At 42.2% G+C, this 12,630-nt stretch overlaps 1 protein-coding gene across 1 annotated transcript in view; it reads right to left on the bottom strand.

The window, feature by feature from the left end:
- The window catches only part of VAC14 (VAC14 component of PIKFYVE complex), a 1,245,171-nt gene that overhangs the window by 683,916 nt on the left and 548,625 nt on the right, over positions 1-12,630 (bottom strand). Inside the window, exon 12 of the mRNA XM_069217475.1 lies at positions 8,511-8,655. Within this exon, the coding sequence (XP_069073576.1) occupies positions 8,511-8,655 (145 nt within the window). The remainder of the gene's footprint in view (positions 1-8,510; positions 8,656-12,630) is intronic.

Raw genomic sequence — 12,630 nt, 5'->3', positions numbered from 1 at the left:
AATTCTAATGTTAATTTTAATAGTAAAATAAGTAGGTAATCAATTATTATTTATGTAAATTGTGTAACTGTTATTTTATTAATTTAAAGTATAATTTGTTCATTTTAATGTATATTTAAATTTAATATTTTTGTTAGTAATTTCTATTTTAGTAGCGGGTTGTTTGGTTTGCAGGGGACCTATGTAGGAAGGTAATTATGTGAACTGTTTACCTGTTTGATTATTTTATTTATTGAAATTGATTTGTCAATTTAAAAGTATATCTTAATGTTTATACTTTTGTTAGTAATCTTTATTTTGATAATGGGTTCCTGGTTTTGTAGGGAAATGGGGTGGGACTTTATATATTTTTACATGAATTATCATTAATTGTTTAATTGATAATTAAATTATTAGATTGTTTTTTAATAATATTTGTAAAATGTATTTTTAATTTATTATTTTAACTTACTTTAATATTTTAATTTAAATACTGTTTTATTTATTATTTTATTTATGTTTTTCGTGTTTATGATTTTTGTGGGTTGTAGAGGAGGAAGTGAATCTAATTCAAATACAACGTTTTCTTTTCAAACATTTTATATTTGTTAATTTATTTCTAATTTATATTGTATGTGCTTTATTACGTAAAATGTAATTTGATATTTATTTTGTTCTTAGGTGTTTAAATGTTTTAGACAAAATGATTACAAGTTAGAATGATATATGCAATCGCTCCGAAGTTCAACACTTCCCCTACTGTTGCTTACACTGGAGAGAGAATACCCCCTACAAAGTCCAGCATTTTCCTTGAAGTTGGTTTGATTGAATTTATATTGATTATTTTTATACTGTTGTTTAATTGTATGTGTTTTTATTTTTAATATTTTGTTTCTTGCAATATTTATATTATTTTAAAAAAGATATATTTTTATTTGAAATTATTTTCTTATATTTATTTCAATACTTTAATGAAATATATGTTTTAAAATAAAGTTTTTTAATTTGTTTTTTGTTATTGTTAATTTTATCTTTGTAAATATTTTTAATTATTAAAATATTTTCTTTATAAATACATATGTATGTTATTTGTATATTTAAAGTAATAAATAAAACTTTATTACATTGATTTTAATATTTCAATCAGGTTACTTTTTGTTGGGTATAGTTTAACTTAACTGGTAACATTTAAAATACATTTATTTAAAAAACTGTTTAATTACTGTTATATTTTTAAAGTATATATATATATATATATATATATATATATATATATATATATATATATATAAAAACACTTCATTTGGCGTTTCTCTCTCTGCACCTAATCGCCAATGGTGCTGGAATGGGACGCACGCCACCTCGTCTTTACTATGAACACAATTCCTTAAAGAATCGTTAAGGCTCCAGCACTCCACAATGGTTTAAGAGGTTTATTTTAACAAAGCAGGAACGTGTTTTGGCGTGACCGCCTTTATCAACCTGCGGGCCGCCATTTTGGCCCCCTTTATATATCCTATGTGTTACCATTCACTTAAAGCAATACACTGCCTTTAAAGATATAATAACAAATGTGATACACTACATGTGAAAAAATATATAATACATGTGGCAAAATATAATAATAATAAATGTGACATAAAGTGCAAGTATATATTGAAAAATCACTAATAAATATTTACAAGTCTTAGTAAAACTTAATGAATCTGGCTGAGTTGAGTGCTGGAGCCTTAATGATTCTTTAAGGAATTGTGTTCATTCATATATATATATATATATATATATATATATATATATATATTGAATAGCTGATTAATTCATATTAATTTAAGTTATTTACAATATTTGTACCTTTCTTGGGTGTTATTTTCTTCAACATGTTTTCTGACAATATTTATGAGGACAGAAACAGTATTTTGGTAAACAATATTTTGGACACAATATTCATGTCAGTTGTGGTTGTTCACGATATTCTGACAAACAAACAACACAACTATTTACTGATGTCAAGGTGATGGAGCTTCTCTTCCTCTTTCCAGGGATGAAGCGGTACAAACAAATCCGGCCATGTGATCGATGGTCAGAAGAAAGGTCATCCTGATTCTCAGCACCAATTTATCTGGAAAAATAATGGTATAAGGAGGCTGGATTGACAGTGCCTGTAATTTGCTCACATGGCGCACTGAAGTAATGGCAAAGGGGAGCACTGTTTTTTAGAACAGTCATGAGGAGTGACTGTGCACTAGCTCAAGGGGAATGCACCTCAAGAAAGTCAAAACCAGGCTGACGTCCCACTGAGGCATTACAAATGGCTTGAGAGAAAATGTGTCAAACTTTTTATAAAATGCCTCACAACTGAAGATTTTAGCAAAGACTGTTGGTCAGGCAAACACAGAAAAGCAGACCAGGCTGACAAGTAACTTTTTACCGTTGCAACTAAACAGCACTCAGGGTCAACAAAAGGGCTCACAAAAAGGACTTCAAAAAGTCAAACCTGCAAGGGATCAGGCAACAAACCTTTGCAAGCGACCAATGTAGATGGTTTTAGGCAAAGGAAATCTGGCAAAAGGATGACATCTATCACTTCGGTAAGCTGATCAAACACATTTAACTGCCAGTGTTGAATCTCCACACATGAAGGTGTAGGTTGTGCAGAGAATCAGATGCAGAACCCTGCCCTCTAGTTGGGACAGGATGTCCTCCAGGGATGGAAGCCGGATGGGTCAGTTGGTCAGGGAAGGAGGCTCAGAAACTCTGGGTACCATAGACTCCTGGCCCAGTATGGGGCAATCAAGGTGACTTGGGCCTCATCTCTCCAGATATTCTTCAGTAGCCAAAGCAGGACAGCAACTGCTGGGACCGGGAACAGATGTCCTTTTTTCCACTCTAGCTGGAATGCGTCCCCTAGAGAAATCCTTTCGAGAACATTTCCTTATGCAAAACCCTCAACAGTGCACATTCTTAGTGGTTGTAAATATATCCAGGCAGGGCTCTCCTTGCTGATTGAAGATGCCCTGCGCCACCTTGGGGTGGAGACATCACTCATGTTTCACAAGTCAAGCCCTGCTGGGGTGGGGGTGAGGGATGGGAGGGTGGAGGGGGCAGGTGGTGTGGGAGCAGGCTGTTGTCTGGAGATGACCCATGACGGACTGTGGCGAGACCACCTTCAGCAGCCAGTTGCCAAGATTCAGGAATCCATGTACTCCTGACTATCAGAGACAGAAAGTGACTACTACCATCATTTTCATGACCACCTGTGGGGTTGAGGTAAAGCCGAAGGGGAGCACAGTGAACTGAAACTCTCCTTGGCCCATGAAGAATGGCAGGTAATGCCTGTGAGACTGCAGACAGGTATATAAAAATATGTGTCCTGAAAGTTCACCATCCACTATCTTGCGACAAGAGCAGACAAGCTCTGACCTATTGTGAGCACTTTGAATTTGTCCTTCCATAGAAAGGTATTCAGAGGGCAAAGGTCCAAAACAGGAGTGAGGCACCCATCTTTATTCTGGGTGTGGAAATTGCAGGAATCATATCCCACATCTTTTTCTCAGTCCAACATCCACTTGGTGGCACATTAGGAAACCAAAATAAGTACTGCTTGCATCATAATTTGCAAGTGCTCCTCCAAAGTTTGTTCTAGTGTGGGAGGTAAGTGCGCCGGGGAGAAAGTGAGGGGTAGAGTGTAGCCCCTTTGTACTATCTGTAAGATCTGTTTGTTTGATGTGTTGTTTCTACAAATGAAGAGAAAATGTTTGATCCTGTTCCCCATCGGCGTGGCACGAGCCAAGGAGGACAAACTAAAGCAGCTTGGTAGATACTGTAGCGGTGAGGAGGAATGGTGTCCCAGATGCCCTGCATGTTATCTGCTGGTTCCACATCAGACTCCCTGAAAGGGTGAACTAGTTTCTGCACCACTGGTAGGGATGGTTGACTCTAGCTTTATGTCCAACCCCCTGCAGTAGCCACTGAACTTAAGAAACTGCTGGGGAAATGTTTTGCTGATGTCAACTGTCCTAAGGATTGTGAAGTGGCTTGGCAGTCTTTAAACTTCTCTAGAACAGCCTACCTTTTCCCAAATTGTCCGGATCCATGAAAGAGCTTGTCCATTAAGGACTACTGTACATCACTTGAAAATCCGGCAGGCCTCATCCACACATGCCTCCTCAAGACCAAGCTGGTACAAAGCCCTGCAAATGGAATCTGTAGTATGCAGGTCAGCAGGAATCACAAACTTTGCTGCGTCATGTACGTCATGAATTGTTTTTGCCAAAGAGACTCAGATCTTCTGGGACTGTGGCAGGGTCTCATTGGCCATGTCCCAGAAAGCATGTGCGTATATGCCTAGCAAGCATATGGCGTTAAAGGAAATTAGGGTGAAACTCACAGATTAAACATTCTTATGCCAAATGTGTCAATCTATTTAGATTTTCAGTCTGAGGTATTGGTCAGAAAAGAGCTAGTGTTAACCTTGCTAGTGAAAGCCTGCACAATTAGATTCTCAGATGTAGGGAGTTTAGTCAAAAACTTTCGGGCACCAGGTGCACGTTTATGTCGCTGATCTACTGATCTGTTAACCGGTAGGCAAAACAGAAAGAAAACACAAAAAACATTTTGGCCATGAAGTCATTAAAGTGTCCCTAAGGGCCTCATTAAAAAACAACAATGGCTCATAGTTCATAGGCTCTGGTTGAAGAATTTCTGTGAGAATATTTGACTTTATTTCGATGACCACCTGTGCAAATAGACCACCAATGGAAAAAAGTGCTTTATGTGGTAAGTCAAGCTCAGTTTTAGGGGATGTATCCAGCCAACTGGCACTATTAGGTCTAGGTAGTACGCACCATTTGTATAATGAGGAAACAAATCATCTCTCTCCTCTTCATCATCAGTATCCTGAGGGACCGTACTAGATTCTGAAGAGGGTCAGAGCCAGAACAGAGCATCTGCTAGCAGGTGCATCACAGTACAGGTCTTGGTTTAGAATTAGGCTTAAAACCACTGGTTAACTTTTATAATCTTGTTGCACAAGGTCAGTTTGGGATCAGACATGGGTGATGGCACCTGTTTGTATATCTGCACTGTCAGGGACATTGTCAGAGGGAACCAGCATGGATAACAGAGCCAGTATGAAGACTGTACCAGAACTGGTATGGACCTGAAAACGGGACCCAAGGAGGTAGATGGTTTCGGGAGAGGATCTGCTGGCAGTAATCCCACTGAAAGCCCCTGCAGTTCCTTGGGCCCTAAGGCACTCCAGAGGAGGCTGGTATCCCTCTGAGTAGGGCCTTTCTGAAAGTTGCCATCTGCAGCAGGGTCAACAATGACCTGGGAAGCTCAGGGCATGCCACGGTGGCAGGATGGGACAGAGTTATATTTGAACTTAGACCGTAGTTACACTTGAACTTAGACTTTGACTTACCAGGCGACTTGGAGGGGAAAGTGGCCCATCCATAGGAGTAATCTCATGATGCAGACTAGGCCCTCAACTTGGAACAGGACTTGTGCTTCAATGTCTTGCGGTCTGCAGTGAAGAGCTTCACCTCCTAGTTCTAGTTCATCTTTGGGTGGATAAGGCCAAACTTGTTTCACAGCTTAAGAGGCTTGGTTGGCACTGAGGCACCAGAGAGACACCTTGTGCGTTTCCATGGCCTTAATCCGCTTCCTGCAGACAAGGCACGGTTTGAAGCCTGTGGCTTTAAGAGGGGACATGGCTCGAAACTACACTGTAGAACAGTTTAGGGATCTCAGAAGGTGCAGAACAAACTAACTCATGTAGCACACAGGGGTGGCGCTTATATGTGGGTCCACTTTGTCACTTCTGGTGCAGCGTGAAGCCAATGCATAGCCACATGGTGCAACCTACCTCACACAAGAGCACTGCTGTTAAGTTTTCCGGATCCAGCCTGGCACCAGGGAAATATTCAAGAGGAGATGAATCTGCAGTTAAAAATATCTATAAGAAATCTGAATACTGATACAGGTACACTGATAGATGGACAATGTGAATTACAATGGCTTTGGGAGACTGACACTGCAACTGGAACATGGAGCTAGAGACCCAGAGTCACTGTCACAGGCACTGAAACCTACACTATGTCTGTGATCCTAGGACAAGAGGATACGGGGGTTACTAACATATTGAAACACAAAAGAGGTCACTGTGACAGACTTGAGATATCAAGGAAGCCTATCAGCTTTCACACACAACCCCCCACCCAGCCAAAATAACACCAAACCCTGCCTAAGCCAATCTGAATTCCCAACATACATCTTTTCAGTTTCCAGCACTGGGCGATTGCCATGTATTTTCTGCTGTCACAGTAAATACTGAACTGATTATGGGGCTGTTTTAAATCGCAAAACACCTTTATACAGGGAGTGCAGAATTATTAGGCAAATGAGTATTTTGACCACATCATCCTCTTTATGCATGTTGTCTTACTCCAAGCTGTATAGGCTCGAAAGCCTACTACCAATTAAGCATATTAGGTGATGTGCATCTCTGTAATGAGAAGGGGTGTGGTCTAATGACATCAACACCCTATATCAGGTGTGCATAATTATTAGGCAACTTCCTTTCCTTTGGCAAAATGGGTCAAAAGAAGGACTTGACAGGCTCAGAAAAGTCAAAAATAGTGAGATATCTTGCAGAGGGATGCAGCACTCTTAAAATTGCAAAGCTTCTGAAGCGTGATCATCGAACAATCAAGCGTTTCATTCAAAATAGTCAACAGGGTCGCAAGAAGCGTGTGGAAAAACCAAGGCGCAAAATAACTGCCCATGAACTGAGAAAAGTCAAGCGTGCAGCTGCCACGATGCCACTTGCCACCAGTTTGGCCATATTTCAGAGCTGCAACATCACTGGAGTGCCCAAAAGCACAAGGTGTGCAATACTCAGAGACATGGCCAAGGTAAGAAAGGCTGAAAGACGACCACCACTGAACAAGACACACAAGCTGAAATGTCAAGACTGGGCCAAGAAATATCTCAAGACTGATTTTCTAAGGTTTTATGGACTGATGAAATGAGAGTGAGTCTTGATGGGCCAGATGGATGGGCCCGTGGCTGGATTGGTAAAGGGCAGAGAGCTCCAGTCCGACTCAGACGCCAGCAAGGTGGAGGTGGAGTACTGGTTTGGGCTGGTATCATCAAAGATGAGCTTGTGGGGCCTTTTCGGGTTGAGGATGGAGTCAAGCTCAACTCCCAGTCCTACTGCCAGTTCCTGGTAGACACCTTCTTCAAGCAGTGGTACAGGAAGAAGTCTGCATCCTTCAAGAAAAACATGATTTTCATGCAGGACAATGCTCCATCACACGCGTCCAAGTACTCCACAGCGTGGCTGGCAAGAAAGGGTATAAAAGAAGGAAATCTAATGACATGGCCTCCTTGTTCACCTGATCTGAACCCCATTGAGAACCTGTGGTCCATCATCAAATGTGAGATTTACAAGGAGGGAAAACAGTACACCTCTCTGAACAGTGTCTGGGAGGCTGTGGTTGCTGCTGCACGCAATGTTGATGGTGAACAGATCAAAACACTGACAGAATCCATGGATGGCAGGCTTTTGAGTGTCCTTGCAAAGAAAGGTGGCTATATTGGTCACTGATTTGTTTTTTTTGTTGTTTTTGAATGTCAGAAATGTATATTTGTGAATGTTGAGATGTTATATTGGTTTCACTGGTAATAATAAATAATTGAAATGGGTATATATTTGTTTTTTGTTAAGTTGCCTAATAATTATGCACAGTAATAGTCACCTGCACACACAGATATCCCCCTAACATAGCTAAAACTAAAAACAAACTAAAAACTACTTCCAAAAATATTCAGCTTTGATATTAATGAGTTTTTTGGGTTCATTGAGAACATGGTTGTTGTTCAATAATAAAATTAATCCTCAAAAATACAACTTGCCTAATAATTCTGCACTCCCTGTATAGGCCAAATAAACAGGGGCCAAGGGATGGAAAACCAGTGCCCCCTTGCCCAGACACAGACACACAAATGTCCTGTCTCTGGTTGCCTCAGTTAGTTCTTTTAACACAGAGAACTGTCATTATGCAGGATTTCAGCTACCTCAAACTAAGTAAGGACTTGCACACACAGCTCAGCAGATACACTACTTACGTGCAACCCATCCCCTGCCATTCAATTATGTCAGTCTTGCACAGAAGTGTTCACGAAAGATCCGGTGCCTAGCGGTGGCACCTTATGCACTGCATCACTCTTACAGCTCCCGCCCTGGGGCACTCCACGGCTTCCAAAAGCACATAGATCTTGCACTCCAACATCCCGGTCCTGTAAAGGATGCTTTAGAGTGACACCGTTTTTTCAGAACCAGTTCTACAGACTTGTTGCCAGACTATGATGGGCAGTGTCCTCACACGAGGTTGATAGTGCCCAAGCAAGCACCCAATTTATATTTACAAACAATAACTAAACGGTCTGGTGAAGAAAACTGAGTACGGGGAGAGCAAGGAAGAGAGGAAGTACAGACAGAAAGAGAGAGGGGACTCTGGAGAGCTCACCTTGCGAGGCGTCTTGATGTACAAGTGGTAGAGCCACTTCAGCACTGCGATCCTCGTCATCATTCCAATGGCTGTGTCGTGGAGGTGGCGGTCCAGCACCTGAACAATGCCGTCTAGGTTAAGAGTCACTGGTTCTCGATCAGCACTGAAACAGAAATCGAAAGAGGACTTTAAAAGACAGGACAACATTACTGCACTCCTTCCTCCAGTTAAAGAGCTACGCCACCTTCTTAATATTGGGTAAACGCATACATAAGCACTCAGCTCCAGTCCAATAGACGTGCCTTTGTTCTTACTTTGTATACTTTTTATCGATTTATAGATTATCCTGCAGCTACAGTACATCGTCTCTCAAACATGCTATTTTCTGAAATGCCCATAAGAACATACACTACAAAAATGGTATTTAAATTGACAATTGTTGGATGGAATGAAGGTGCAGTCGTGCATGAGTTCAAAATATAGAATGTCTGTGGCAAGAGAGAGGCAGTGAAGAATCTGCAACAGTGGCACAGAAGGTATGCTTCAGAAATAATGTGGATGGGCAAACAAACCTGTTAACACACAAACATTGGGCCGGAGAGGTCTGAAACTGCCCTAGATGTTTTCTTCTACTTTGGTGGGAAGCCAAATCACGAACATTTGATACAGTGTAATATGATGCACCCGCTCTATGGAGGCAAGCAGGTCTGGCCTCGTGAGCCTGTTTCTGAGACAGGAGAAGTGAGCATTCTACTAACCCCTGTCTTAGGGTGGCGCGTCGCTTTTACTAAACGTTCAGCGATTTTGCATGCGACTGGACACATCTGCTGTCAGACAGGGCCCAAATACTTCTTATTGAGAATTTTATGGTGGTTTTGGGATGCCATAGGTCAAGATCATGTAAAGACTTCATATTCAGACCAGGGACGTGGCTTCGGGGGGTTTTGGGGTGTTACATCCCCCCTAACAAATGCATCTTGTGATAAATAGTTGGGTACAGGGACTTTTAGTCGGATGTCTGTTAGTTTTTATACACACAAACAAAAACGCACACACTCTCTCTTCCCTCAGTCTGTTTGGGAATACTTAAAAATGTTGGTTATTTCACACAATAATGTGTTTCTCTCACTTAGTGCGCCTACCGATCTGCATTCCTCCCTTTCCGCTGCCCCTAAGCCCCATTCAACATTATGTGCCAGCCTGATTGTTGGGAAATCTGAAGCCCACCCCCCAGTGTTACTGGCCAAGCTACGCCCCTGATTCACAGGTATACTAAGGTATACGAAGACACGTATTTATGCATAACTGTAGAATGTTTAACTTGGCTTATTATTATTATGACCGCTGCTACCAGGAAGTCCAAATGTGGAGTAAATGAATGTGTCCAAGTTGTCGACGAAGCAAATGTAAAGGGCTGACTCTCAGTGGAACCACTAATTGGACGGTAAAAACGTCAATTCGGGGCTACAAACTATGCAAATAATTGTAGTATTATGTCCTCGCCGTGATATCTCCAAACATAGGCTTTGCAACACGCTTCCCTGTCAACCGGACTTTAAACAAACATTGGGAAAGCCAATAGGTTTCACCTAATTGAGAGCTATGGCTTTGCCAATGTCATTTACCCTTGTTGTACAGCAGCGTGGAGTAGAGTGGCTTAGAGTGCTTGAAGCAGCATAGGGCAGCAGTGAAATGGAGTAGAGTGGAGTGGTGCAGAATGGAGTGGCATATAGTGGAGGTGAGTGGAATGACATAGTAGAGTGGTTTTAGAGTGCAGTGGAGTAAAGCGGACTGGAACAGAGTACAGCGGAGTAGAGTGGCATAGAGTGGAATGGGGTAGACTAGAGTTGAATGGCGTAAAGTGGAGTGACATGGCTCAGAGTGGTGTGGAGTGGCACATAGTGAAGTTGAGTGGCATGTAGTAGAGTGTACTGGAGTGGCTTGGAGTGCCAAAGAGTGGAATAAAATGGCATAGCGTAGAATGGCATAGAGTAAAGTGGCACTGAGTGGAGTGGAGTAGAGAGGAGTAGAGTAGCACTGTGTGGAGTGGTGTGGTGAAAAGTAGAATGGCATAGAGTGGAGTGGCATAGAGTGGACTGTCGTAGAGTGCACTGGCATAGAGTTGAGTGGTGAAGAGTAGAGTGCAGTGGCTCAGAGTGGTGCAGAGTAGAGTATAGTGACGTACAACACAGTGGCGTAGAGTGGTGAAGAGTAGAATGGTATCTAGTGCTCTGGGGTACAGTGCAGTGTTGCAGAGTAGAATGTAGTGGCTTATAGTAGAGTGGTGTACTGTGCAGTGGCGTAGAGTGCAGTAGCGTAAATTAGAGTGGTGCAGAGTAGAGTTGCAGTAGCGTAGATTAGAGAGGTGCAGAGTAGAGGTGAGTAGAGTGCAGTGTCATGGAGTAGTGAGGGGCAGGGTAAAGTGGCATAGAGTTGTACGGATTAGAGTACAGTGGCAAAGAGTGGCGCTGAATAGATCAGAGTGGCATTGAGTGCAATGGCATATAGTGCAGTGATGCACAGTAGAGTGGCATAGAGTGCAGTGGTGGAGTAGATTGTCAGGGGCATAGAGTACAGTGGTGCAGAGTAGTGTTTCAGAGTGCAGTGGCCTGGAGTGGAGTGGTGCAGAGTTGAGTGGCGTAAAGCGCAGTGGCATAGATTAGAGTAGTGCAGAGTAGAGTGTCGGGGTGCAGAGTACAGTGGCATAGAGTAGAGTGGTGCAGAGTACAGTAGAGTTGAGTAAAATGCAGTGGCGTAGAGTGGTGCAGAGTAGAGTGGCACAGGGTGCAGTGGCGTACAGTGGTGCAGAGAAAAGCAGAGTGGTGTAGAGTGCAGTGGCATAGAGTACAGTGGTGCAGAGTAGAGTGGTGAAGAGTTCAGTGGCATAGAGTGTAGTAGCGTAGAGTACATGTGAGGGTGATGGGAGTAAAAAGAAGCAAGGTCAGGTGGGCGGGAACAGAAGCTACAGGGAACAGGGAGATGGAATGACAACAAGAGCACTCATGTGGAGTGATTGAACTCAAAGATAAAAATAGTTCCAAAAACAGGAGCTGTGGATAGACAAAAGTACTTGGTCCATGCTCCAGGCAAGGGACAAACACAAAAAGATGACATGATGCCTGAATGCCATGACAAATGAGGAAGAAGGAAATGGGAGGGACACTGAAGCTAACAATTGTTAAGTTATGGGCAGGCTGTAGGCCCAGTGTATGTAAATGACACGGCTTCTAGAGAGAGCACAAGTGCTGTCTAGGCAAAACCTAAAATGCCTTTTTCTTGACCAGTACTCTTAACTGAAGTGTCTCCACCTGCTCAGACTATCATTGCATTTCACAACTAGAATAAAAATGTTTCCTACCCATTCAGACCCATATAAGCATTACTGATCCCAGCTTCCTCTTGATGCAACATCAAAATCAAACTATATAAGCTTATAATACTGAGTGAATGGGAGAGCAATGGGATACAGTGGGCAAGGACGAGGAACCATAGTAATAGGATCACTGGGATTGCAACAGAACCATTAACTCCCTATCTTTGGTCCTATTCTCACTATTCACTTAACTGAAGATTTACCTGAGCAAATGTGCACCAGCTTTGAAATCCCCATCAATAAAATACACCATCCTTAAAAGTTGTGAAACACGCCATAAAATATTTGCAAACTATCCATGTGTTACAGCTACTCATGACTGGTTACCGAATTCACTACCCCCCTCAAGCCTTAAATGTGATAGAAATGCAGATGGACAGGACTAGTACCAGCCCTGCAGCTATCTGAGAAGGAATGTGACCTGGACATCTGGTTTGAAGGCAGAAATACCCCTTGTTGAACAGAATCAGACCATCTTCCAGTCTAAAGTTGACAAACAGGCAATGTCGCGTAGGCTCTCATTATCCTAATGAGACTACTGGATTGTGAGCGGCAAGATCGTTCACAGAGTGGGGGACTAAGTTTGACCCATGGTGAAGGATCCTTGTCACTGTAAATCCGGGTTTTGCTCCGGCTAACTAGCAGTGCCTCATCTCTCCCAAAGGGAAGAGACAATTGGGCAGCAGAGCACATGACATCTTAGTACTTCCCAGAGAAGCCGTGGTCACTCAGGTCACAACCAGTTCTCTCATACTCAGTGCGGTC

This window comes from Pleurodeles waltl, chromosome 12 (genome assembly GCF_031143425.1).
Source record: "Pleurodeles waltl isolate 20211129_DDA chromosome 12, aPleWal1.hap1.20221129, whole genome shotgun sequence".
NCBI classification, from domain to species: Eukaryota; Metazoa; Chordata; class Amphibia; order Caudata; family Salamandridae; genus Pleurodeles; species Pleurodeles waltl.
Note: the sequence above shows the minus strand (reverse complement) of the source record. Positions and strands in the feature narration are given on the sequence as shown.